We start from the raw sequence: 25,946 nt of genomic DNA on the forward strand, positions 1-25,946 counted from the left end.
AGACCACATGACCTGATCTAATCCTACAGCTGGCTCTCTTTCTTTAGGTTTCCCAGGAAGAAACCTATTTTTGGTTATAAAATGATTTATTAAATTTGTTTATAATAAGGTAGATGGAGTAGATTGTAAAGACTGTTAGGAAAGCGCAATGGCAAAATTACATGAGAAAGTCTACAGATGCTGGAAATCCAAAGCAACACACACAAAATGCTGGAGGAACTCAGCAGGTCAGGCAGCATCTTTGGAAATAAATAAACAGCAGATATTTCTGGATGAGACCTTTATTCAGAACTGCAAAGGAAGGGGTAAAATGCCAGAATAAAAAGGTTGGGGGAGGGGAAGGAGGCGAGCTAGAAGGTGATAGGTGAAGCCAGGTGGACAGTTGGAGTAGAAGGAATCTGATAGAGGAGGATAGTGGACCATGGAAGAAAGGGAAGGATAGGATCCAGGGGTAAGTGATAGGCATGTGAGAGTGGGGAATAGAAGGGGGGGCGGTGAGGAAATTTCTTTTTACTAGAAGGAGAAATCAACATTCATACCATCATGTTGCAGCTACCCGGATGGAATGCAAGGTGTTGCTCCTCCACCCTGAGGGTGGTCTCATCTTGGTACAAGAGGTGGCCAAGGACAGACATATCGGAATGGGAATGGGGAGTAAAATGTTGGGACACCCGGAAGTCCTGCTTTTGGCACATGGAACGGAGGTGCTCAACGAAGCCATTCCCCCAACTGATGATGGGTCTCACGGATAGACGAGGCTGTATTGGGAGCATCAGACACAATAGACGACTTCATCAGGTGCGCTGCTGAAGTTGGGGACTGTTCGGGGCCCTTAATTGCGGCGAGGAAGGAGGTGAATGAGCAAGTGCCGCACTTATGCTGTTTGCCCCTGCTTTATTTTAAGTACTGGAGGGAGATTAGTGGGGAGGAATGAATGGACAAGGGAATCATAGAGGGATCAAACCCTGCAGAAATTGGGGGGGTGGTAAAGTAAAGATATTTTTAATGGTAGGATCTCTTTGGAGATGGCAGAAGTTATGGAGTATGATATGTTGGATGTAGAAGCTCATGGGGTAGTAGGTAAGGACAAGAGCAACTTTATCACTCTAGAGGTGGCGGGAAAATTGGGGGAGCGCAGATATTCGTAAAATGGAGGAGTTATGGGTGGGGACAGCATCAATTCTGGAGGAAGGGAAATAATGTCCTTTGAAGGAGGGGTCAATTCTGCTATCTTGGAAACTGATGTGGTGGAGGAAAAGGGACTGAGAAAAGGGAATAGCATTTTTACAGGCAATAGGGTGGGAAGACAATATTACACTGTGGAATTAGCTGTAGGCTGGAGTCACATTCCATTCTCTGAAGAATCTATAGTATTTTGCAAAGTTGCAGTGTGACATTCTTGGCACATTTTGCAGAATTATGCAATGCACAAATAGTATACCAACAGGTTTTCAATTCTACTCTAAACTTTATTCCTGGTTTGTGATATGTGAAGCAATAATGAGGAGTGGTCAAAATAGCATTGCTATGAATGGTAATTTTGAATGATTACATCAACTCAAACAGAATGTTCCTTTTGATTTTCCTGAGATTCAAAGTTCTATTTATAATTAACTATACTTGGAGATAAAGTTGGGTTTGATCCAAGGAGACACGACTACGCCTCCCGCACACATAAACGCTCACTCACACCCTTCGCAATTATTTCCAGTAAAGTAAATATGGAGTTTTCTAACTGCTTTAAAGCATCTCTTGTTTTGCTTTTGGAACTGTCGGGTTCTGAATAAAGTTAGCCAATGAGAGTGCAGTTGCAGCCCATTTTGGCAGACTCAGCAAGCACTGAGCTGTAACAGTACTTCACAGGCAATGTGAGTTTCACTTCCAAGTATTTGCTGTTCATTGAAAAAGAAGTTCATAGTTGGAAAGCTGAAATATTTTAAAAATGTAAGCATGTGGTTAAGGAATTATTAGCAATTAGTTTTTTGAAAAAAGGTTGGATCTGGATACTGAAAATAATGATGGCTTATGAAGGTGTTAACCAGAATGTTCCATGATGGCCTGCAGTAAGCAAACAGATTGTTTATGTTGTTACGTTAGTCAGGCTTGTTTGGCTGCCTTAACTTCCGACTAATAGAAATTGTTTAGGATTCATGTTATTAGCAACAAAGCAAGAAGGAGGAGAATATTTCAGGGATTAGAGAATATTAGTTATAAGTACAGTGACATATTGAAAAGGTTAGTGTTTTAACAGCCAGAGTTCTGAACAGAGGTGTGCATTCAAATTTCATCATGGTAACTGGTAAAATTAAAATTAAATTGATCTTGAGTTTTATAAAGAATATGCTTGCAGTCATGGCAATTCTGAAGTTGCCGGATTGTGTGGTCAAAACCCTTCTAGTTCTCTGTCTATAACAAAGGTAATCTGTTGCCCCCTACCCCCCACACCCAGTGTGGCCCCTTTTTGACTCCATACCTAGCCATTTCTCCTCAGTTCAGGTAGAATTAGGGGTACACAATAAATATCTACATTGCCAAAAATGTGCATTTTTTGGTAATGAAAAATATAATGTTAGATTATTTAAGTCTTAAGAGCGGTGTTTCAATTTTCAGGAGAGCTTAAGTAAAGACTACTGACAGTCATTTAATCAGCTATCTATTTGTGTTTCCTGCAGATACCGTTGCCATGGACGATTTGTCTTTTTATGAGGAAGTTGACAATTTCCCATCAACCAGCAGAATGGAACAAAAACAAAGAAAAGCAATTGAGGAGCTGGTTACATCGGAAAAGCGCTATCTTACTTTACTTCAATTGTGTGCAACAGATATTCGGGATCATTTGCAATCCAAACAGGTAATACCACTAAAAAATTACACATAAATTGAGAAAAAATATGAGAAGGTATGTTTCACTTACCCAAATGCTTGATCTCATTCAGGAATGGGAAGAATGCAGGAGGAAGAGTTTCTTGGTAACATAGGCATTAACGTTGAGATACATCTATTAGAACATCTTGGAGTTCATTTTATTTTCAGATTTTCATGTTGTTGCAGTCTCATTCAACATAGGAGGAGGTCAATCATTCCACGGTGTCTATGCAGGTTCTTAGAGTGTTCCCATTCCCTCTGATGTCCCCACAATCAGTTCTGTCCTGATTTTCATGCGATCCAACTTTGCTGGGAGTAATTTAGAGCCCCAAAATAACCTACAGCCTACCAGTGTGCTACACCTTGCCGCATAATCATGACATGAAAAATCTTGTATTTGTATTGTCCTTTTAATAAAGCAATGTGTCTAAAGGCACCTAAATGATTAATATCATTTTGACATCAAATGACCTGGGTAGAAATTAGGATAGATGATTAAAAATCTGGTTAAAAATAGGTGAGAGGGAGCTTCTAAAAGAAAAGAAAACAGTGAAATGGAGAGCTTTAGAGGGGTGGGTACAAGGTAGTTGACAGCTCAAATATTTGTGTTTAAGGATTTAAAATCAGGATGTCCAGGAGGCCAGACATAGAAGTGCAGGGAGTATTATGTAAAGAGTAGCATGGTGGCATAGTGGTTAGCACAACGCTTTACAGTACCGGTGACCCTTGTTCATTTCCTGCTGCTGTCTGTAACGAGTTTGTACATTCTCCTGGTGACTGCGTGGGTTTTCTCTGGGTGCTCCAGTTTCCTCCCTCAATCCAAAGACCTACCAGTTGGTAGTTTAATAGGTCACTGTAAATTGTCCCGTGACTAGGGTAGGATTTATTCAAGGGATTGCTGGGCACTGACTTGTGGATCCGGAGGGGCCTATTCTGCATTGTATCTCAATAAATAATAAATAAATATAACACTGGGAGTGATGACAGAGGCATGGACGTGGAAAAAGCCCCAGAAGAATGAGAAGGGTGCTTATTTTAAAACTGTGGAATTGCAAGACCAATCAGTCACAGATACAATGTTAATGAATGTGGTATGGTGGGACTTAAAAGATCTTGAAGTTCATTTGAATAACACAGTTTAAAAAAAATGCTCACAATAGCTTTCTTATATAAAATTAGTGATGTGGCAGAAATGCTGTCTGTGAATGGCCACATCGATGTACATGGAGAACTCAGAGAACTGATAGAATTAGCAAAGGTGATGTCAATACATGTGAAAAGCAAATGGCAGCTCCCCTTCAAACTGAAATTTGAACGTATAATCAGTATGATGTAAGGATAGTGAAACAAAACTAGACGGTAAGGACATGTCCTATACTTGTACTAATTGCATAAACCGTCAATTACATGGAAAGTTCGTTGAGCAGTCAGCTGGAGTTCTGCTTGCATCATTGTACGAGGCAGTCAAATGCAGAGAGGGTTTTGAACATATAAACTAGCCCCCACAAACCTGCCACAGCATTTAATAAGGCCTTGGCTAATCTGATTGCAAACTCAATCCACATTCTTATTTACTCCCAGTAACCACTCACCCATTTGCTTATCAAGAATCTACTGGTTTTTTCCTTAAAAATATTCAAATTCTTTCCTTCCACTGCCTTTGAGGAAGAGTTCCAAACACACTATGATTCATTGAGAGAGATAGTTTTACCTTGTTTTTGTTATGTTTTGAAACCACAAAACATAAAACTAATTATAAGGTAAAAACACAGAGCCGAGAATAACATGTCTACCGCATTCTTTTCTTTAGTGAGGCGTGCACTTATGATGTGGTAGCACCATTATGTATGCCGATCATGGACTTTTACATATAGCCCATAATGAATTATTTAAACAAACAAAGAATGCTTAATAAAACAATATATTTACCATGTTACTGAAATATTCATGTATATTCATGCTCTGTTGCTGCTGTAACCCATCCATTTTAAGGTTCGACATGCTGTGTGTTCAGAGATGCTCTTCTGCACACAACTGTTGAAACGTGAGGTTATTTGAGGTACCGTCACTCTCCTGTCAGCTTGAACCAATTCGGCCATTCTCCTTTGGCCTCTCTCATTAGCAGAAGTACCGCTCACTGGATTTTTTTTTGGTTTTCACACCTTTCTCTGTAAAGTCTAGAGACTGATCTGTGTGAAAATCCCAGATTAACAGTTTCTGAGATAATCAAACCACCCCATCTGGAACGAGCAGTTGTTCCATAGTCAAAGTCACTTAAATCGCATTTCTTCCCCATTTTGGTGTATGGTCTGAACAACAACAACAAACCTCTTGACTGTTATGTTTTGTAAGTTCAAAGCATTAATCAAAGGAAAACCAAAATGTGCAAGGTAATACCTTTGCTGTTTTACAATCTAATGACACCTTTGCCAGGTCTTGTGAATTTTGTAAAATTAAAACCAATGTATCATCCAGCTCAAAAGCTATTTCTTTTTATGACCCCAGAATGAAGTCCTTCACAACTGTTAGATCTGCTAGGCGGCCACTGTAAAGACTTGCTTAGGACCACCTCTTTAGTAATGGTATTTTTCCTGAGTTCCTCCCTCCCTTCCAATTCCTGATTTACAGCTGTTTCTTGCTTTGTAGTGCTGCCAATGTGACAAGCAAGAATAGAAGCAAAAGAATAAGTGATAAAGGGGAAAAAAACAACTTGCTAAAGGTGTCTAAATGAGGAGAGGGAAAAGAGTTCTCACTAAGTTAAACTATTACCGATAGATTTTTTAAAAAGCTATGTTCTACTTGTACTTTATTGAGGTTCAATTTACTAAGGCATTGGTGCCAGAAATCTAATGTTTTCTGAAGTTAGGCATCCTGAGAAATGCTTCTGCTTGGACTGTCTTGTTGCTTACAGTGAAGTTTGTTGTCATCCTAATTCTCGGCAACATCTGGATCATTTAGCTGTTAGGAGCTGATCTATGCTTCTTTTCAGTTATCAGCTGATCACTACATAAGTAACATCAGAGTTGTCCTCTGCTCAAGAATGTGTAAACTCATGGTGGGCGGTAGGGGTTAATGCTTTTGCTGTTGCTTGTGCGTGGAGGGAGGGGGGCTTTGGGGTTCTAATGTTTTCTTTCATTCATTGTTTCCGTTTTTTTCCATTTTGTGAATGTCTACAAAGAGTAGGGATTTCAGGTTGTATACTATATACATTCTCCAGTATTAAATTGAACCACTGGATACTGTTCCCTCCCTCATTCAAATTTATCGTTATCTTTTCTCTTTCCTAAAAACAACACTTGTCCTGATAAAAGTCATGATAAAGTCATGATAAAATCCAAAGTCATGATAAAAATGCACTTTTGTTTTAATTTTCGTTTACTCCAAGTTAGATTTATAATTGCCTCTGTGCTTATTAGGTTATTTTGGCTCCCAACTGTTCGTAAATACCACTCTGTAATCTCTGCCAGACCAATAATCCTCTGAGTTAATTTGAGCTCCTTGATTTCTAGCTCTGTCTCATGGTTATTTTGATACAATTGACAGGTGTACCTGGTGCCATAGCTTGGAAGTGCCAGCGATGATTTAAATTATATGCAGTGGATGAGCTAGTATTATAAAATTCTCTGCAGTCAGATTTGAAATAGGAATATTGCTAGCGGTATGCAAGTAGAAATCTGTTGCACTGACATTGTCTATTTCAAGTTCTCAAAGAAAGATTTGGCTTTATTTCTTTATATTCAATCCATATTAGTACCTTGCTGTTCCCAGAAATATTGTTTGAGTGGAACCTGTAACTTCAATAGTATCATTTGGACACATTGCAATGAGCTGCATTTTTCTTCCTTAGCAAAACAACAGGGTATTGTTCATTGTGCCTGCAATCAAACATCATCTTCACCCCAGTGTAGTTACTAATAAACAAACTGGACACATGGAACTCAGTCTGAGCAATGGTTCTTACTCAACTCCTGCTAATCACTGTGACATTCTGAAAGTTTTTCTTAAGTCATTGAAATTGATTGAAATAGTTCGAAATCACAAAAAGAAAAAAAGTGAGTGCATTTTGTTCCCCTTGAGTTAATTAAAACACGACTATACAATATAACTATGGAGAAGTGAAAAAGCAGGGTAAAATATTATTTTCAAGGACATTGGTGACCATAATCAACTGAGTAGTTGTATTCCAGTGGTGATGAAGGAGCTCAGATGCAATGATTCCCAACTTCTGCCATGTTTCTGTCTTCCAGACTACATTGTTCAATTGATAGATATGCAGACATTATGAAGGAAAGCAGCACACAGAATAAAAAACAAGCTGACAAAAATTGCAGATAGTTATCAACAATAGAAGTTGATTGTCTCTGTAATAATCCCTGGCAACTATAAACATTAATCTATTGAGTGATATTTTGCTTTGCAATAAAATTGGCTGTCACAGATTATTGTAGTTCTGCTTTTGCCCTACGGTTTAAAATGGCCATTAGATTAGAATATGAGGACACACAGTCCTCTTTTATTGTCATTTAGTAATGCATGCATTAAGAAATGATACAATATTCCTCCAGAATGATATCACAGACACACAAGACAAACCAAGACTAAAAAACTGACAAAAACCACATAATTATAACATATAGTTACAACAGTGCAAAGCAATACCGTAATTTGATAAAGAACAGACCATGGGCACAGTAAAGAGAAGTATCAAAGTCTCTCGAAAGTCCCATCACCTCACGCAGACGGTAGAAGGAAGAAACATTCTCCCTGCCATGAACTTCCAGTGCCGCAAACTTGCCGATGCAGCACCCTGGAAGCACCCGACCACAGCCGACTCTTGAGTCTGTCCAAAAACTTTGAGCTTCCAACCAACCCTCCGACACTGAGCACCGAACACAATCTCTGCCTGGCGCTTCGACCCCAGCCCCGGTAACAGGCAATAGGCAAAGCCGAGGATTTGGGGCTTTCCCCTCTGGAGATTCTCGATTGCACAGTAGCAGCGGCAGCGAAGCGGGCATTTCAGTAGTTTCTCCAGGAGCATGCAAGAGAGGAAAGGGAACAGTAACCAGTGCAAGAGATGATCTAACCTAATGGAAAGCTTAACAACTTTGAATGAGTTGGCAACAACTTTAATTGCCTCCATCCATCTTAACAGGCAAAAGAACAAATTCTCTTTGCATTCCCATGTGATTTACAAGTCACACTGGTCTCTCCCTAGTGCTATCCTAAATTATATTTACATTTTTTCTGCTTCAACAAATTCTGTCAATTGCTCTTTTTTTTGGCAAAAATGTTTCAGCTTCAAAATTTTATCTGAATATGTAAACATAGCAAATATATGGAGTATATGAAATATATGGAGACTCATCGTTAATTAATAGAGAAATAAAAATCTTAGCATTTGGCTAAAGAACAGGTAATCAATTAAGATCCTCAAAATGTTATAAAAAATTTCCAAAGTACTCTACCAAATGCATTACTTCATTTTTATTTTAATCAGATGCTGGCAGAGCAGATAGTCATGTGTTTTCTATTTTGTATTATCAGCATTCAATTCGTCTTGGTCTATTTCTTTTAACTTTGGTATAAAACATAACCTTCATAACCAACTGATTATGGCTGAAGTAGTATGAAGTACTAAAATCTCTCACAGCAGTTACATTCTCTCTTTTCGTAGGTGCCAGATCTAGATCTGGAAGGCTTGTTTGGAAATATTGATGATGTAATACCAGTATCCTCCAACCTACTCAAACATCTGGAAGAAACAGCTACTGGAAAATCTGACCAACTTCTCCTGATAAGTAATTTTTCTTTTAATGTTTACTTAGCATTAGCTTTGGGGAGAGGATTTGCATATTCACTCTAAGAAAGTTGGTAACGTTTTTTGTCGAGATCTGAATTCTTTTTTGGTTTTTGTGCATTTTCCTCTGAATATTTTTTATCTCTATTTATGGGACACGGACATCATGTCTTATAAGTCGTCAGTGGCGGTTGCTAGCCTTGGATTAATGGATTTCAAAGGTTTGCATTATTTGTCATATACATTGAAACATACAGTGAAATACATAGCTAGCGGCAGCGACCAACATAGTTGGGATATACTGGGCGCAGCCCACGAGTGTTGCCATGCTTTTGGCACCAACATAGCATGCCTCCAACTTATTAACCTTAACCTGTACGTCTTTGGCATGTGGGAGGAAAGCAGAGCACTGTTTGAAACCCTCTCGTTCATGGGAAGAATGTATAACCTTCTTACAGACAGTGGTGGGAATTGATCTCCGATCTTACAGCTGGTGTTGTAAAGTGTTACGTTAACCACTATGCTACTGCGCTGCCCTAAAAGTTCTTTTAAAAAGAAAAAAAAAATAAGAGGATTAGATCTTTTGGCTCCTCATATCTATTTCACCATTGCAGAGAGTCAGAACTGATGTTTTACCTCAGTGCCACTAACACTATATTCCTTGATTCCCTTAATATATTTCTACTTCCGCATACTACTAATTGACTATTTCCTTGTCATATTGTATGAGAATTAAAATAACCCCATGTCCCCTCTATAACCACTGAACAAAATTCATAAGTGGATTTCAAGATGAGATCCATCATTCTGTGTAAGATAATTCTTTAAAATCGTACTTTTAAAAATGATTTTTGGGCAATTTCCATTTTTTCTTACTAACTTAACAAAGAAGTTCCAAATGTTCGATGGCAGTATCTTTTTGATACATTCAAGATTCTTTGGTGTTGCTAACATGCAGCTAGCATTACTGGGGCAACAAACAATAGCTGCAGGAACTCAGTGGGAGGAGCTGCATCTGTGGGAGGAAAGGAATTGTTAACATTTCAGGTCAAAGCCCTGCCTCAGAACTGGGCTTTGTTTTACACAATACAGATGGATTATTAAAAGTCTGTTGATGCTTTGTAGACATCATATAACGGAAATTAGTAACTTACATCATTGTTTATCACAGTGTAGTTCACAATACTCATGGCATTCATTATATTTCTTTCGCCGTAGTTGCTAAGTCTATACTTGAAAGGGACATTTTACAATACAGATATTTACATGTGTACTGAATGTGAAAGTTACCTTTTTATTTTGCAAATTCAAAATTAGTGGTTTACTATTAATTACTTGGTGCATTTGCAGGCACTTGCATAGGTTAAGATCTGTCAACTTTCATAACTTTCTAGAAGCCTAGACTTTTTGTGCATAGCACTTGGTTGTCAGGTGATAAACAGATGGTAAAGGTTCTAGTGATACTCAATCTGTGCCAGGAATGGTCCATATAGATTATGTTTTCTGTAGTCATCAGGTTCCTTATCTAAAACTGCCATCAGGCCCATTGCCAATGATAATATCTGCTTCAGGCTCCAGTCTACTATTGGCTCAGGACTGGTTTCAGCTTGTGTTGTGCATGTTGCAGCCAGCTTTCCAATTGTCCAAAAAGAACAGGAGTTTCTCCTTCAGACTAGAAATATGCTGCAGTCTCAGGCACAGTTGATGCACCATCAATAACTCCAAAAGACTGGAAGTAGAGTAAATACTGTAAGGCTTTTATTAGCAGTAAAATGTGACCTCGACCATGCTGAGTATCTGCCCTGGACTGAGAGGAGGAGCAATGGCGCAATCACCTTTATTCAGGGTTATGTGGGAGAAGTCACAGGGGCAGTCAGCAGAGGGGTGTGTCCAGACAGTTAACCCAGTTACAACATATATATATGGTTTACCACATTCACCCCTCCTTTTTTTAAAAAGAATCCCGCAGGGTGAAGTGACTGACAATATTTAAAACAAGTATATTTACAGGTCAAGTCTATCAGGCGGTCGAGTCCGTCGCTGTGATCTACATACACTGGTGGTAATTGCACCAGTGACGGTGGTTGTGCTGGCTCTGGCCTGACTTGAAGTGTCAGCACGTTAGGCGTCGGTAATCCCTCGTGCGTGTGCGTCGTACCTGGTATGGGAGTGTCGTGTGGTGTCTGTGTAGGGCTTGGAGTGCGTGGTGTCTCGTGAGTATTTCTATCAGTGGATACGGGGTTAATAGTCACCATGGAGTGTTCAGGGTAGGGGCCCGGTGCTCCTGCGGGCGCCAGGTTGCGGATGGAGACCGTGTCCTCCCGCTCATCAGGTAAAATCACATAGGCATACTGGGGGTTCGCATGAAGTAAGTGAACTCTCTCAGCCACCAGGGAGTATTTATTGCTCCTGGCATGTTTCCGGAGCAGGACTGGCCCTGGGGACGTCAGCCAAGTTGGTAGGGTGGTCCCAGTGGTTGACTTTCTGGGAAAAGAAAAGAGTTGCTCATGGGGGGTGGCATTGATGGACGTGCATAACAGGGAGCGGATGGAGTGGAGTGCCTCAGGGAGGACCTCCTGCCAGCGGAGACTGGCATCCCCTTTGACCTGAGGGCTAAGAGTGTGGCTTTCTACACTGTGGCATTCTCCTTCTCCACCTGTCCATTCCCCCGGGGATTATAGCTCTTGGTCCTACTAGTTGCAATACCCCTAGCCAACAGGTATTGGCACAGCTCGTCACTCATAAACGAGGACCCTCGTTTATGACTGACGTGGTAGTGGTATCGGGGCAGGGGATGGCGAAGGGGAACCGCGAGTACTCTTCGATAATGTTAAGAAAGTACACATTGCAGTCGGTGGAGGGAAGGGGGCCCTTAAAGTCAACACTCAGTCACTCAAAGGGGCGGGTGGCCTTGATTAGTTGTGCCTTTTCGGGTCGGTAGAAGTGCGGTTTGCACTGTGCACAGACTTGGCAGTCCCTGGTCATCATCCTGATCTCCTCAAGGGAGTAAGGCAAGTGCTGGGCTTTCACGAAGTGGAAAAGCTGGGTAACCCCCGGGTGGCAAAGATCTATATGTAGGGCGTATAGCCAGTCGATCTGTGCGCTGGCGCATGTTCCCCAGGATAGGGCATCGGAGGGCTCGTTGAGCTTCCCAGGCCTGTACATGATGTCATAGTTGAAGGTGGAGAGTTCGATTCTCCACCTCAGAATTGTATCATTTTTGATTTTGCCCCGCTGTTGGTTACTAAACATGAATGCGACTGAGCGCTGCTCAGTCAGCAGGGTAAACTTTTTGCCGGCGAGATAGTGCCTCCAGTGCCTAATAGCTTCCACTATGGCCTGGGCCTCTTTCTCCACTGCGGAGTGCCGAACTTCAGAGCCTTGAAGAGTACGGGAGAAGAACGCCACCGGTCTTCCCGCCTGGTTGAGGGTAGCAGCCAGTGCAAAGTCGGAGGCGTCACTCTCTACTTGGGAGGGAATGGCCTCGTCCACCATATGCATTGCTGCTTTGGCAATGTCCCCTTTAATGCGGCTGAAGGCCGTGCGACCCTCGGCAGAGAGGAGGAATGTGGTGGACTTGACCGGGGGCGGGCCTTGTCTGCGTAGTTAGAGACCCATTGGGCGTAATATGAAAAGAAGCCCAGGCACCTTTAGAGGGCTCTGAGAGTGTTGGGAAGAGGGAATTCCAACAGGGGGCGCATACGGTCGGGGTCAAAGCCAATGACTCCGTTCTCCATGACACACCCAAGGATAGCAAGTTGGGTGGTCCCGAATACACACTTGTCCTTGTTATAGGTGAGGTTGAAAGCTTTGGCTGCTTGGAGAAATTTTTGGAGGTTGTTGTCATGATTCTGCCAGTCGTGACCGCAGATGGTGATGTTATCCAGATATGGGAATGTGGCCTTCAGTTGGCACTGGTCCACCATCCGGTCCATTTCCCTCTGGAAGACAGGTACACCATTCGTGACACTGAAGGGGATGCGCAGGAAGTGATAAAGCCTGCCGTCTGCCTCGAAGGCGGTGTAAGGGCGGTCCTCCCGGCGGATGGGGAGCTGATGGTAAGCGGATTTTAGGTCTATGGTCAAGTACTCCTTGTACTGTGCTATCTGATTGACCATATCCACGATGCGGGGTAGAGGGTACGCGTCGAGCTGCGTGAACATATTGATGGCCTGGCTATAGTCCACGACCATCCCATTTTTCTCCCGGATCCGAACTACAACCACCTGCGCCCTCCAAGAACTTGTGCTTGCCTCAATGACCCCCTCCCTGAGCAGCCGCTGCACCTCCGACTTAATGAAAGCTCTGTCTCCCGCGCTGTATCTCCTGCTTTTAGTTGCCACAGGTTTACAGTCGGGGGTCAGGTTGGCGAACAGCGGTGGGGGAGGGATCCTGAGGGTGGAGAGGCTGCAAGTGGTGTCGGTAGTGTGGCAGTTGGCATGGTGTTGGGTGGGATGTACAGGTCGATGTGTGTGTGTGGTCAGTAGCGGGGTATGTGACATATCCCTACAAAACTGGGGATTTATGACAGTGATTGGTGGGAGGGGCCCGTCATACTCCATTGTCACGCTTTTCAGGTGGCTCTGGAAGTCGAGCCCCAATAGCACAGGGGCATACAGTTGAGGCACGACCAGTATTGTAAAGTCTTGATATTCTGTGCCCTGCACCACTAGCATTGCTACACAACCCCCCCCCGGATGTCTGTTGTATGCGACCTGGAAGCCATGGCAACCCTTTGACTTACCGGCTGTATCGCAAGTCCGCAATACTGCACTGTGTCCGGGTGGATAAAACTCTCAAACAGGCAGCTTGTCCTGTGCCCCTCCACCAGGATGTCCATCATTGACCTTGCGAGCTGGTGGGGAGCGCTTTGGTCGAGGATCACCGAGGCCAGGGTTGAGACGCTCTCTTGGTCCAGCGCGGTTGTGTGCCCCATGAGCACCCGTGGGTCGTAAGATGGCTACCCCCATGTCTCACACATGGTGGCGGTGTGCAGGCAAGATGACGATCCCCATGCCTCGCACGTGGCGCTGCTAGATCCCGCTCGCAGTTTGGATTTACAGGTCTTGGCGAAGTGGCCCTTCTTTCCGCAGCTGGAGCAGGTAGCTTCTCGGGCCGGGCAGCGTTTCTGGGGGTGCTTCTCGAGTCCACAGAAGTAGCACTTCGCAGACTTGTGACTGGCAGCAACCGTTGTCGATTCGCCGGCGGGTTGCGGGGATTGCGGTGTCCATGAGGCCATTAGGGGATTGCGTGCCCGGAGAACCTCAGAGTTGTGCAGAGCGGCCTCCAGCGTGTCGGCCAGCTCAGTTGCCGAACGTAAGGTAAGATCAGCTTGTTCCAGTAGCCGCTGGCGCACATACACTGACCCGGTCCCCGTGACGAAGGCGTCTCTTACTAGGAGCTCTGCATGCTGTTCAGCCGTCAGCCCCCGGCAATCGCAGGTCCGCACGAGTGTCTGTAGGGCCCGGATGAACTCAGTGCTTGTATTTCTGGGCTGCTGCTGCCGTGTCGCAAAGCGATGCCGCGCGTAGATGGTATTTACCGGCCGCAGGTATTGTCTTTTGAGGGTGTTCATCACGCCGTCGTAGCTCGGCTGGTCTCTGATCATCAAGTAGACCCGTGGACTGACCCTGGAGAGGAGAACCCTGCGCTTTGCTGTGGACTCGGTCACTTGAATCTCCTCTAGGTATGATTCGAAGCAGGCCAGCCAGAGTTCGAAAGCATTTCCAGCTTCAGGTGTTTGAGGGTTGAGGTCTAACTTGTCGGGTCTCAGGACGTGTTCTATGCTTTAAAATTATTGCTAATAAAATTGATGCACCATCAATAACTCTAAAAGACTGGAAGTAGAGTAAATATTGAAAGGCTTTTATTAGCAGTAAAATGTGACCTCCACCATGCTGAGTATCTGCCCCTGGACTGAGAGGAGGGGCAATGGCGCAATCGCCTTTATTTAGGGGTCTGTGGGAGGAGCCACAGGAGCAGTCAACAGAGGGGCGTGTCCAGACAGGTAACCCAGTTACAACATATATATATGGTTTACCACAACAGTAAAACATCTTAAATGTATCATAACACTTAATGTGTATTATTTATTCTGAAAATATCTGTCACAACACCCTCATGACTATTGGAAACTAGTACTTTACAAACATACACCCAAGGTCATTCATTTTTGTAATTTGAATTCCAGTTACGATTAGAATTTTATAAGTGTTGTGATTGCAGTGATAGGATCATTATATATTTACTGATAATTCATTTTCTAAATTGCAGAAAGCGCAAGGTTCATTATATTTTTAGCTCAGTAATTTGGAAATGAATATGATCCCAGATTAAATCCAATCTTCAGCTCCATGTTTTATTTTTCTAAATCTCATGTTGTGCCTAGCATATAAAACATAGAGCTGTATAGCATGGTGCAGGTCCTTATGCCCATGATGTTGTGTTGACCCTTTAACCTACTATAAGATCAATCTAACACTTCTGTCCCAAATAGCCCCTGCTTCCATCCAGGGGGTCAGTGTGGACACGGTGGAGGATTACTGGGGATACTATGAATTGACAATAAACTGGACTGGTCAAAGAACACTGAGGCTGTCTACAAGAAGGGTCAGAGCCGTCTCTATTTCCTGAGGAGACTGAGGTCCTTTAACATCTGTCGGACGATGCTGAGGATGTTCTACGAGTCTGTGGTGGCCAGTGCTATCATGTTTGCTGTTGTGTGCTGGGGAACCAGGCTGAGGGTAGCAGACACCAACAGAATCAACAAACTCATTCGTCAGGCCAGTGGTGTTGTGGGGATGGAACTGGACTCTCTGACGGCGGTGTCTGAAAAGAGGATGCGGTCCAAGTTGCATGCCATCTTGGATAATGTCTTCCATCCACAACATGATGTACTGGTTGGGCACAGGAGTACATTCAGCCAGAGACTCATTCCACCGAGATGCAACACTGAGCATCATAGGAAGCCATTCCTGCCTGTGGCCATCAAACTTTGCAACTCCTTCCTTGGAGGGTCAGACACCCTGAGCCAATAGGCTGGTCCTGGACTTATTTCCTGGCATAATTTACATATTATTATTTAATTATGGTTTTATATTGCTATATTTATACTCTATTCTTGGTTGGTGCAACTGTAACGAAACCCACTTTCCCTCGGGATCAATAAAGTCTGACTATGACTATTTTTCTTTCATCCATGTGTCTATGAGTCTCATAATGTTTCTAAGGTACTTCTTCTGCCACCACCTTTGCCGTGCTTTCCACACATCTACCACTCTATTTAAAAAAAACTACCTCTGCCATCTCCCCTATTCTTTCCTCTAAACACCTTAAAGTTATGCGGCTCATATTAACAATTTCTACCTTGGGAAAAAGTCTGTGGCTGTATCCTCTACCTATGCCTCATATCATCTTGTATGCCTTTATCAAACCGCCTTTCATATTCCTTCACTCTAAAGAGAAAAGCACCAGCTTGCTCAACCTATCCTTATAAGACATGATCACTAATTCAGACAGAATCATGGTTAATCTCCTTTGCACCCCTTTTAATGTTTCCTCAGCCTTCCTATCATGAGGTAACCAGAAATGAACACATTACTCCAGTTATGGTCTAACCACAGTTTTATTGATCTACAACATTATATCATGGACGTGGACCCAAGATCCCTTCGTTTCTCCACACTGTTAAGAATCCTGCCACTAACCCTGTACTCTGCTTTCAAGTTTGACCTTCCAAAGTGAATCACAAGGAGTTGTGGTCATTGTCTCCAGAATGCTCACCCACTAAGAGATCTGTCACCTGACCAGGTTCATTGCTTAGTACCAGATTCAGTATAGCCTCTCCTCCAGTCAATTTGTCTACATATTCTGTCAAGAATCCTTCCTGGATATACCTGACAAATTCCACCACATCTGAACTTTTTGCACCAAGGAAGTGACAATCAAAATTAGGGAAGTTGAAGTCACTCATGATAATAACTCTGTTATTTTTTCACCTTTCCAAATTTTGCCTTACGATCTGCACCCCATTGTGATTAGGAGATCTGTTGAATACTCCCAAATTGCTCCCTTCCTGTTTCTAATTTCCATTGATCCCTCCATGACATTCTCCCTTTCTGCAGCCATGATACTATCCTTGATTAGCATTGTCTCCCCCCATCTTTTACCTCTCTCCCAGTCCGTTTTGAAATATCTAAACCCTGGAACATCCAGTAGTCATTCCTGCCCTTGTGACAGCCAAGTCTCTGTAATGGCCCCAAATGTTGTATTTTAATGTACTTATTTGTGTTCTAAGTTCATTGCCCTTGTTCCTGATACTTCTTGCACTAAATTGGCACCTTTCAATCCACTGAATGGACTGTAATTATGCCCTACCTATCGCCTATCCTTCCTCATGGTCTCTCTACACTTGTCAATTATCTTCACTCTAACTGACCCATCCTCTAATCTATCCCTTTGTGTCCCTTCTCCCTGTCAAACTAGTTTGAATCTTCTCAAACAGCTCGAGCAAACCTGTCTATAAGGATATTGGCCCCTCAGGTTCTGATTTATTCTGTTCCTTTTTTACGAGTCATGCCCTCCCTAATGATCCACAAAGCAGAAACCCTGCATGCAGCACCAGTTCTTCAGCCATACATTTGTCTGCCAAATTATCATATTCTTACTCTCACTGGCTCATTTCAAGCAGCCATCCAGAGATTACCAATCTTCAGGTTCTGCTTTTCAGCTTCCTACCTGGCTCCCTACATTGTCTCTTTAGGAGGTCATCATTTTACCTACTGATGTCTTTGGTACCAATATAAATCATGAGTTCTAACTACTCACAAGAATGATGTGGACCCAGTCGGAATCCCCCTTACCTTGGCATCTGAGAGGCAGCATACCATCCAGGAGCTCTTTCACGTCCACAGAATCTCTTGTCTGTTCCGTAACAATGGAGTCCCCTATTACCACCCACTTTCCTCTTCTCCCCACCTCCCTTCTGAGCCATAGAGCTAGACTGTGCCAGAGACCTGGTCATGCAGTTTTTCCTGAATATGTATATATGTATAATTTCTGGATAATATGAATGTGTATTTTTTTTCCTCACTTAATGAAGAACACAAAGTCCTATACAAGCAGGAATTTATAATTTTTAAGATTCATTCTTTGACAAATACCATCTCATATATATTAACATTCAATTGGCAAGTCACTCTTCCAGAAGCTGAAAAACTACTGGTGACAGTATTAATATACAAATGGTTAACCTGCTGTGCCTATAAAATTTTCCTCCTTGGACAATTTTATGTTTTATTGTTCTACAACATTGAATCACAGTGGCCTTTTTGACACTGATCAACAGAAAAGACTCTTTTGTGTCAAAGTGAAAACAAATTTCTACAAATTGGTCTAAATTTATTACAATTATTAAACATAAAATAATTGACTGAATAATTACTCCCCCTCTTCAAGTCAGTAGTAGCTGCACCTTTGGCAGCAACTACAGCCTTGAGTGTGTGAATACGTCTCTATTAGCTTTGCACATCTGGACACTGCAATTTTTCCCCATTCATCTTTACAAAACTGCTCAAGCTCTTTCAGATTGCATGGGGATCATGAGTGAACAGCCCTTTTCAAGTCCAGCCACAAATTCTCAATTTGTTTGAGATCTGGACTCAGACTTGGTTACTCAGGACATGAACTTTGTTGTCTTTAAGCCATTTCTGTGTAGCTTTAGCTTTCTGCTTAGGGTCATTGTCTTGCTGGAAACAAATCTCCCAAGTCGTAGTTCTCTTGCAGACTGCAGCAGGTTTTCCTCCAGGATCTCTCTGCATTTTGCTGCATTCATTTTACTCTACTTTCACAAGCCTTCCAGGGCCTGCTGCAGTGAAGCATCCCCACAGCATAATGCAGCCACCACAATGGTTCACAGTAGGGATGGTGTGTTTTTGATCATGTGAGGCGTTTGGCTTACGCGAAACATAGTGTTTAGTTTGATGGCCAAAAAGCTCAATTTTGTTTTCATCAGACCATAGAACCTTTTTCCAGCCGATTTCAGAATCTTCCCACATGCCTTCTGGCAAGCTCTAGCCAAGATTTCACGTGAGTACTTTTCAACAGTGGCTTTCTCTTTGCCACTTCCCTATAAAGCTGCAATTGGTGAAGCACCCGGGCAACAGTTGTTATATGCGCATTCTCTCCCATCTCAGCCACGGAAGCTTGCAAGTCCTCCAGAGTTGTCATCGGTCTCTTGGTGACCTGCCTTACTAGTGCCCTTCTTGCATGGTTGCTTTGTTTTTAAGGACAGCTTGCTTTACAGCTGTGCCGTATTTTTTCCAATTCTTAATGATTGACTTGACTGTACTCCAAGGGATATTCAGTGTGTAGCCCCCCTGGCCAGCCTCAGGGTCGTTCAGCTCGCTGTCGTCTAGGGAAACAGCCCTCGGCCCCGCCAAACTGGGTAATTAGTTTGTGTGGATGCTGTGTGATGTACTGCACCCCGCCCAAATAACAGACAATACACCAGATACGATTAAATGATTTACCATTTATAGATATTACTGGAACTATATAATTAATAGAGGATAAAATATAAAAGGAAAATAAAAGGTACCACACTTATCAAAGTTCAATCTCTTCGGCACAAACAGTTGGAGCTCAGGACCCTTCTTCTTCACCCTGCGACCCCTCGGACCACCTCGACCGGCCGCCTGGGACCAACAACAGTGGTCGACCAGACGCTCCACATGAGTCCGTCTCCGTCTCCTCTCCTCGCCGAACGCCCTCCTCGGGGTCCGACCCCGTTAGCGGACTCAACACGTGGTCCATCCTCTGTCTCTCTCTCTCGCCTTCTTTCCCAAAACCCCACGCATACAATATCTTCAAATACACCAAAAACAAAACAACTATTCCAATTGGTTCGTAACATATTCTTATCACACTCTAACCCAAAACAAGCTGCTAGCGCAAAAACTTTCTCAGCGTTTAACATAACAAAGAAGCATTCCCAAGTATAACATAACAAAGAAGCCATTTTAATTAGCCTACACAGTAACATAAGAGACGAAACCCCCCCTTACAAGTGATTTGGAAATTTTCTTGCATTCATCTCCTGGATTTTTGCTTTTCAATAACCTTTTTGTGGAGTTCTTTGGAGTGTTCTTTTGTCTTCATGATGTAGGTTTGCCAGGATACTGACTCACCAACAGATGGACCTTCCAGATACAGGTGTATTTTTACTAAAATAAATTGAAGCCTTGTCTGCAAACAGTGATCTCCATTTATCTAATTATGTGACTTCTAAAACCAATTGGCTACACCAGTTGATTTGGTGTGTCATATTAAAGGGGGATGAATACTTATGCAATCTATCATTTTGTGTACAGTGTATTATATTTGAAATTAATTTGAACTTTGTAGGGATCTATTTTCACTTTGACACAAAAGAGTCTTTTTCTGTTGATCAGTGTCAATAAAAGCTGAATGAAATCCACTGATATTCAACATTGTGAGGCAATAAAATATGAAATCTTACGGAGGGCTGGTGAATCCTTTTATTTGTATTTTTGTTAGCTATTTTAACAGTGAATATATTGTAGCTAGCTATTGGGTTATTTCCTACAACTCATTCTGTGATTCAGCAGACCTGCAGTGGAAGTGCTTGAGTTTAGTAGCATGAGGAAGATTGTATTGAGCTGAAGGGTCAGTAGGAATGTCTAATTTCTGGAGCATGGTATAAGGCAGATGAAGGTTTTTCATATGTGTAGATACGAAGAGAATCTCATCAGTATAATCTTCCTGCCTTTAAGTAAGGCAGGAGAATAGTTTTTGTTTAGTAACATGCTTTTTGGGGAGTGAGGGGAGAAGGAATGGGACTGGAAGTGTCTGGTTTCTATCCAGTTTCTAAACATTAACATTTTCTGCCTTAAAATTCATCTTCTGTTGGTAATGCAAATTGTGCAATATAGTGGCAATTATTAAAGCTGGAAAGCATGGCAAAATGACAAAACTGAAGTGTCTTTAACTGAACTCATGCTATATTCATAACAATTGGGAAACTACATGAAAGCTATGACATAAGCAGGCAATGAATAACATTTAAAGAATTATTGTATGTTTTATAAGTAATATATAGTCATCTCTGGCAAAAAAAATCAAGAAAAATGGTCCAGAAATAGTTTTCAAGGTGAGGTAAAAATAACATCAGGTCAAATGAAAAGACTAATAAGGCCTGTAACATTGGCATGAAAAGCAGGAGGCCCGAGGAACTGTGTTTCACAAAGCAGGATCAAGGCTTTGATAAAGAAATTGAAAACCAGTGGGTTGGTGCAAAATATATACAGACAATCAGTGGCAGGGGCCTGGGGAATGTTGTATAACAGAAGTCAAGGGTACAAGTCCCCAAAAGTGGCAACACAGGCAGTGAAGAAAGCATAAGGTGTACAAGCCATGATCGGTTGGGGCATTGAGTAAGTCATGTTATGGAATTGGTAAGTCATGTTATAGTTGTACAAGAAATTGATGAGATCACATTTGCAGCATTGTGTGTAGTTGGGTCACTGTACTATAGGTAGGATGTGATTAGGCTTGAGGTAGTGCAGAAAGAGGATGTTGCTGGGACTAGAGGGCTTGAGTTATAACGAGAAATTGGATTAGATGGGAGTCCTTCCCCTGGAATGAAGGATGCTGAGGGGTGACCTCATTGAGGAGCAACCATTATAAAGTGCATGGTCACACTCCATTTTTCACAACCAGGCTAGGGGAGTCTAAAATTAGAAAACGTGGATTTAAGGTGATAGGGAAAAGATTTAAAGCGGATCTGATGGCATATTTTTCACACAGACAGTGGTGGATGTATGAAACCAGCTGCCGGAGGAATTGGTACAGGAAGGTGCAATTACATTTGAAAGATATGTGGACTAGTACATGGATAGGAAAGATTTAGAGAGAGGTGGGTCAAATGCAGGCAAATGAGATGAGTTCAGGTAGGTGCTTTGGTCAGGAACGACGTTAGGCTGAAGGGCCTGTTTCTGTTCTGTATATCTCTAAGAGCTTCTATAAATATGTAAAAAGCACAATAGCTCAAGTTTAAGAAGCATTTCTACAGATTCAAACAGAAAATATGGCTGTGGAATAAAGAAATAGAACTTAAACAAATATTTTATGTGCCGTCACAAAAGAAAATGCTGTAAGATTTCTAAAATTGCAAAGAACTATACGTGTAGAGTGAAGGAGAAGCTCAGAAAAAAATCGTAAAGTATTTCAAGAAGTTAATTGGACTGAAAGGCAGGATCTGATGTTCTATATCTTAAAATTTTAAAGCAAGTGGTCATGGAGATATGGCTAGACTAGTTGTCATATTTCAAAATTTCACAGTTACCACAAATTTTGTACCATGCTTTCCGTATATGCTTCTCTGTGATTCTGCCCCGATTTTTTTTCTTTCTCTCTCTCTTTGTATTTCATGTATTTTTTAAATATATCAATGGTCTTTCTAGATAAAATCAAAAACCAAGATGATAATTTGGTGTTCCATGTCCTAACTCATTGATTTCTTTTTAAATTCTGTATGACTTGTGCTTCCATGTCTATGACAATATGCATATTAAGGAAGCTGCCAAGCATACTCATTAATGCCAAATCAGGTGCAACTGAGGTTTTGAAACCACTTATACAAAGGTATTCTGCCCATGTGTGCTTGAATGAGAGAACTCAAATGATGTGAGTCTATCACACTAAAGCAGGTCATAACTTGTGGGTACTAGTTTCAAGAGTTCCAACCTTGGTCTACTCACAAGGTGTCTAAGACATCAAGATGTAATCATTCCCTCCTCCTCTGCTCCTGATATCCTCAGGCCTCCCCATGATTAACACTCCAGCCATCACCATTCTACCCATTTTTCTCCTCCAGACATCTATGAACCCTGCAAGATTTTCTTTGTAAACCCTCTTCTGATCCAGTATCTCTCTGTCCTACATCTTCACCACCTCAATCCTTTCAATAACCAGCCCAAACCCTCCAAATACTCAACTGTTTGCAAAGTAGGAGGAGAAGATGGTGACGTGACGCAGCGCGCAGCGGCCATTCCAGTGAATGATATCTGCTATCTGTCAAATAGGGTGCCGTGCATAATCCTGATTTGATGGAGACAGACGTGAGAGCATGGAGGAACATCTGGAGAAACTTCTGAAATGCCTTCTTCGCTGCCACTGCCACTGTGTGATCCAGAATATCCGGAGGAGAAGGCCCCGAGTCCTCAGCTTTGCTTGTTGCTCGGCGACCAGGGCGGGGTCGAAGCGCTCGGCAGAGATGGTGCTCGGTGTCAGAGGGCTGGACGGAGGCTCAAGGTTTTCTGACGAACTCAGAGTCGGCTGTGGTCGGGTGCTTCCAATGCATCGGCAGTTGTCGGCGCCTGAAAGTTTATGGCAGGGAGAGTTTATCCCTTTTGCCGCTGGCTATTGGGACTATCATAGTAGGATGCTTATAGACAAAAGCAATTTGAACACTCAAATTGTGCAATACCTGGTCCATTGCCATCAATTCCTGAGACATCAGCAGAATTATGTGGTAGTGACCCTTGTAGGAAATTGGAAAAGAATACTATTCAGTATCAGTTTAACCTACCTTTTTAGAGGTAATACTATTTGTGTTGGGATGTATTTTGTATGGGCTTTTAGGGCCTTTGAATGCTACTGAGCTAAGAATGAAGCTCATAAGAATTATTTTACTTCACCTTCAGATAAAATGACTCATTTTAGTTGTTGGGTTAAAAAAGTCATGTTTTTCTATGTTGTATTCATTTTAGGGGTACAGATCAATACATGATCTGCTGAGTGATGCATGAGTAACCTCTTTCTATCAATTATTTACACACAGAACACATTCCTGGGAATTAAAAGCTTTTTTTTTATAAATTGTGCAAATTAAATTCTGTGTCCCTGTCTGTATTTCTAATAAGTAGCATTCCATATGGTGTACAGAGGCAGAATACTTATTAACATAGGATCATGGAATAATGACCTAGAGATTGTGAGCTTCAAACCTGCCAGAGTGGTGTAAGAAATTAACCTCAATTAATTTAAATATAAAACTAGAAATTTACAATGGAGACCATGTAATTTTTAGAAAAATCCACCTGGTTCATTCCTGTCCTTTATGGATGTTTTTCTCCCCCTTCTGCCTAATACGTGATTTCAGGCCCATGGTAACATAGCTGAATATTAACTGTCCTTTGAAATGACCCACAAAGCCATTCAGTTCAAAGGATAATAAGGGTTGGGCAATCATTTTTGTTTTAGATAGCAATGCCTATATCCCATGAATGATTTAAAAAAAACAGAAACATAATGTAAAGCTGTAGCAAAATATAGAAGCTACGTTTTGATTCCATGAGTCATCAGCTTATCCCTCAGATCCTGCTGCCCACCTCTGAGTTGGAACTTTGGCTCATACAAGATAACCTGGTTTCAGGATTTTGAAAGCCTTGCTTTCAACTTGGCTGCTAAAAGGCACATCAGAATTACAATGCCTATTTGCTTTATCACTTCCATTTTTTTTTGAACATACCTTCCACTTTAAGCCCCTGGCTAAAATCAGTTATTCTTTCTGGAGCAAAGTGACACATGTCAAACCAGCATAGTAAAGCAAAGTAGTACCTCAATAATGGAATACTTCAGTGCTGTTTTAAACATCAATTAACCCTTCACAGTTATAGCTGCTAAGAAATTTGAACGCGGTGTATTGGTAAACTGTATTGACTTGTTGTGTACATTATTGGAGATGTGCTTATATATTATAGAAGAAGAAGAAGAATAGCCCTTAACTCGGCAGTGGAGTTATCGGGGCACTGGCATGACGGTGTTTCCGTAGCAAGCTATTCTTGTTTTTACGAGGCCGAGTTGCTTGCTCGACGCTCAACCTGACTTGGATTCGAACTCGGGAACCTTCGCTCCGGAGTCTGGCGCTGATATTATTGCGCCACCAAGCGGGACCTTATAAATTATACCTCTACTATCAAAGAGTATTTTTTTAATATTTCATGATTATTTTAGTAAAATTATGTGCAAGTAGCATCAGCTATATTCACACTAGTTTTTAAGCTGGTCTTATCTAAGTACTATAATTTATTCAGCAGAAATAAGTTTCTTCTCTTCTGGTGATGATTTAAAAAGAAATCTAAAGATTCTTTTCTTTGAATAATTCATTGTTAGTGTGTACAGTATATAGTGGAGGAAAATATCGGGAATGGACTCGCAGGCACAAGAGATTCAACAGATACTTGACAACCTTGAGTAACACGTACAAAATGCTGAAGGAACTCAGCAAGTCGGGCAACATCAATGGAGGAGAATAAACAATCAATGTTTTGGGTTGGGACTTTTCATCGGGAAAGAAGGATAAAGCCAAAGTAAGGAGGTAGTAGGAGGAGAAAAAGTACAAGCTGGCGGGTGATAAGTGAGGAGGAAGGTGAGTGGATGGGGAAAGGGGGATAAAGGTGGAAGGGCTGAAGAAGAAGGAACCTGATAGGAGAGGATGATGGACCATGGGAGAAAGGGAAGGCGAGGAGCACCAGAGGGAGGTGCTAGGCAGGTAAGGAGACAAGAAGGGGTGAGAGGGGATTCCGAATGGGAAGTGGAAAGTGATAATGGGAGGGGGAAGAAATTATCAGAGGTTAGAGAAATCAATGTTCATACAGTCAGGTTGGAGGCTACACAGATGGAACAGGAGTTTTGCTCTTCCTTGAGCGTGGCTTCATTTGGACAGTAGAGGAGGCCATAGACCAGCATGTTGAAATAGGAATGGAAAGTTGGATTGAAATGGGTGGCCACTGGGAAATTCTATCTTTTGTGGTATACAGAACGAAGGTGCTTAGGAAGTGGTCGCCCAATCTATGCCAGGACTCATTGATGTAGAGGAGGCTGCACCGGGAGCTCCAGGTACAGTAGAGGACCCCTATAGACTCACAGGTGAAGTGTCATCTCACCTGGAAGGACTGTTTCGGGTCCTGAACGGTAGTGAAGGAGGAAGTGCAGGTAAAGCACTTGTCTCACTTGCAGGGATGAGTGCCAGGAGGGAGATCAGTGGGAAGGGGTAAGTGGGCAAGGAAGGAATGATCCCTGTTGAAAGTGGAGAATGGGGAGGGAAAGATGTACCTAGCTGTATGGTCCCATATTAGATGACCAAAATTACACAGAATGATGTGCTGGAAATGAAGGCTCAGGGAGTGGCATGTAGGACAAAGAGAATCCTACCCTGTTGTGGCGACAGGAGAATGGGCTGAGAGCAGATGTGCAGGAAATG

General features: G+C 42.2%; 1 protein-coding gene across 10 annotated transcripts in view; it reads left to right on the plus strand.

The window, feature by feature from the left end:
- arhgef37 (Rho guanine nucleotide exchange factor (GEF) 37) overlaps nucleotides 1-25,946 on the plus strand; it is a 200,101-nt gene that overhangs the window by 88,326 nt on the left and 85,829 nt on the right. For 6 of the 10 annotated variants that reach the window (XM_063053480.1, XM_063053484.1, XM_063053487.1 and 3 more), the window contains 2 exons: nucleotides 2,673-2,851; nucleotides 8,540-8,663. In XM_063053480.1, coding sequence (XP_062909550.1) covers nucleotides 2,684-2,851; nucleotides 8,540-8,663 — 292 coding nt within the window. In that variant the 5' untranslated portion in view covers nucleotides 2,673-2,683. Of the gene's footprint in view, nucleotides 1-1,702; nucleotides 1,945-2,020; nucleotides 2,064-2,672; nucleotides 2,852-8,539; nucleotides 8,664-25,946 lie in introns of those variants that run through there. The other 4 variants (XM_063053485.1, XM_063053483.1, XM_063053488.1 and 1 more) reach the window with 4 other exon arrangements.

This window comes from Mobula hypostoma, chromosome 7 (assembly GCF_963921235.1).
Source record: "Mobula hypostoma chromosome 7, sMobHyp1.1, whole genome shotgun sequence".
In the NCBI taxonomy this organism is placed as follows: domain Eukaryota; kingdom Metazoa; phylum Chordata; class Chondrichthyes; order Myliobatiformes; family Myliobatidae; genus Mobula; species Mobula hypostoma.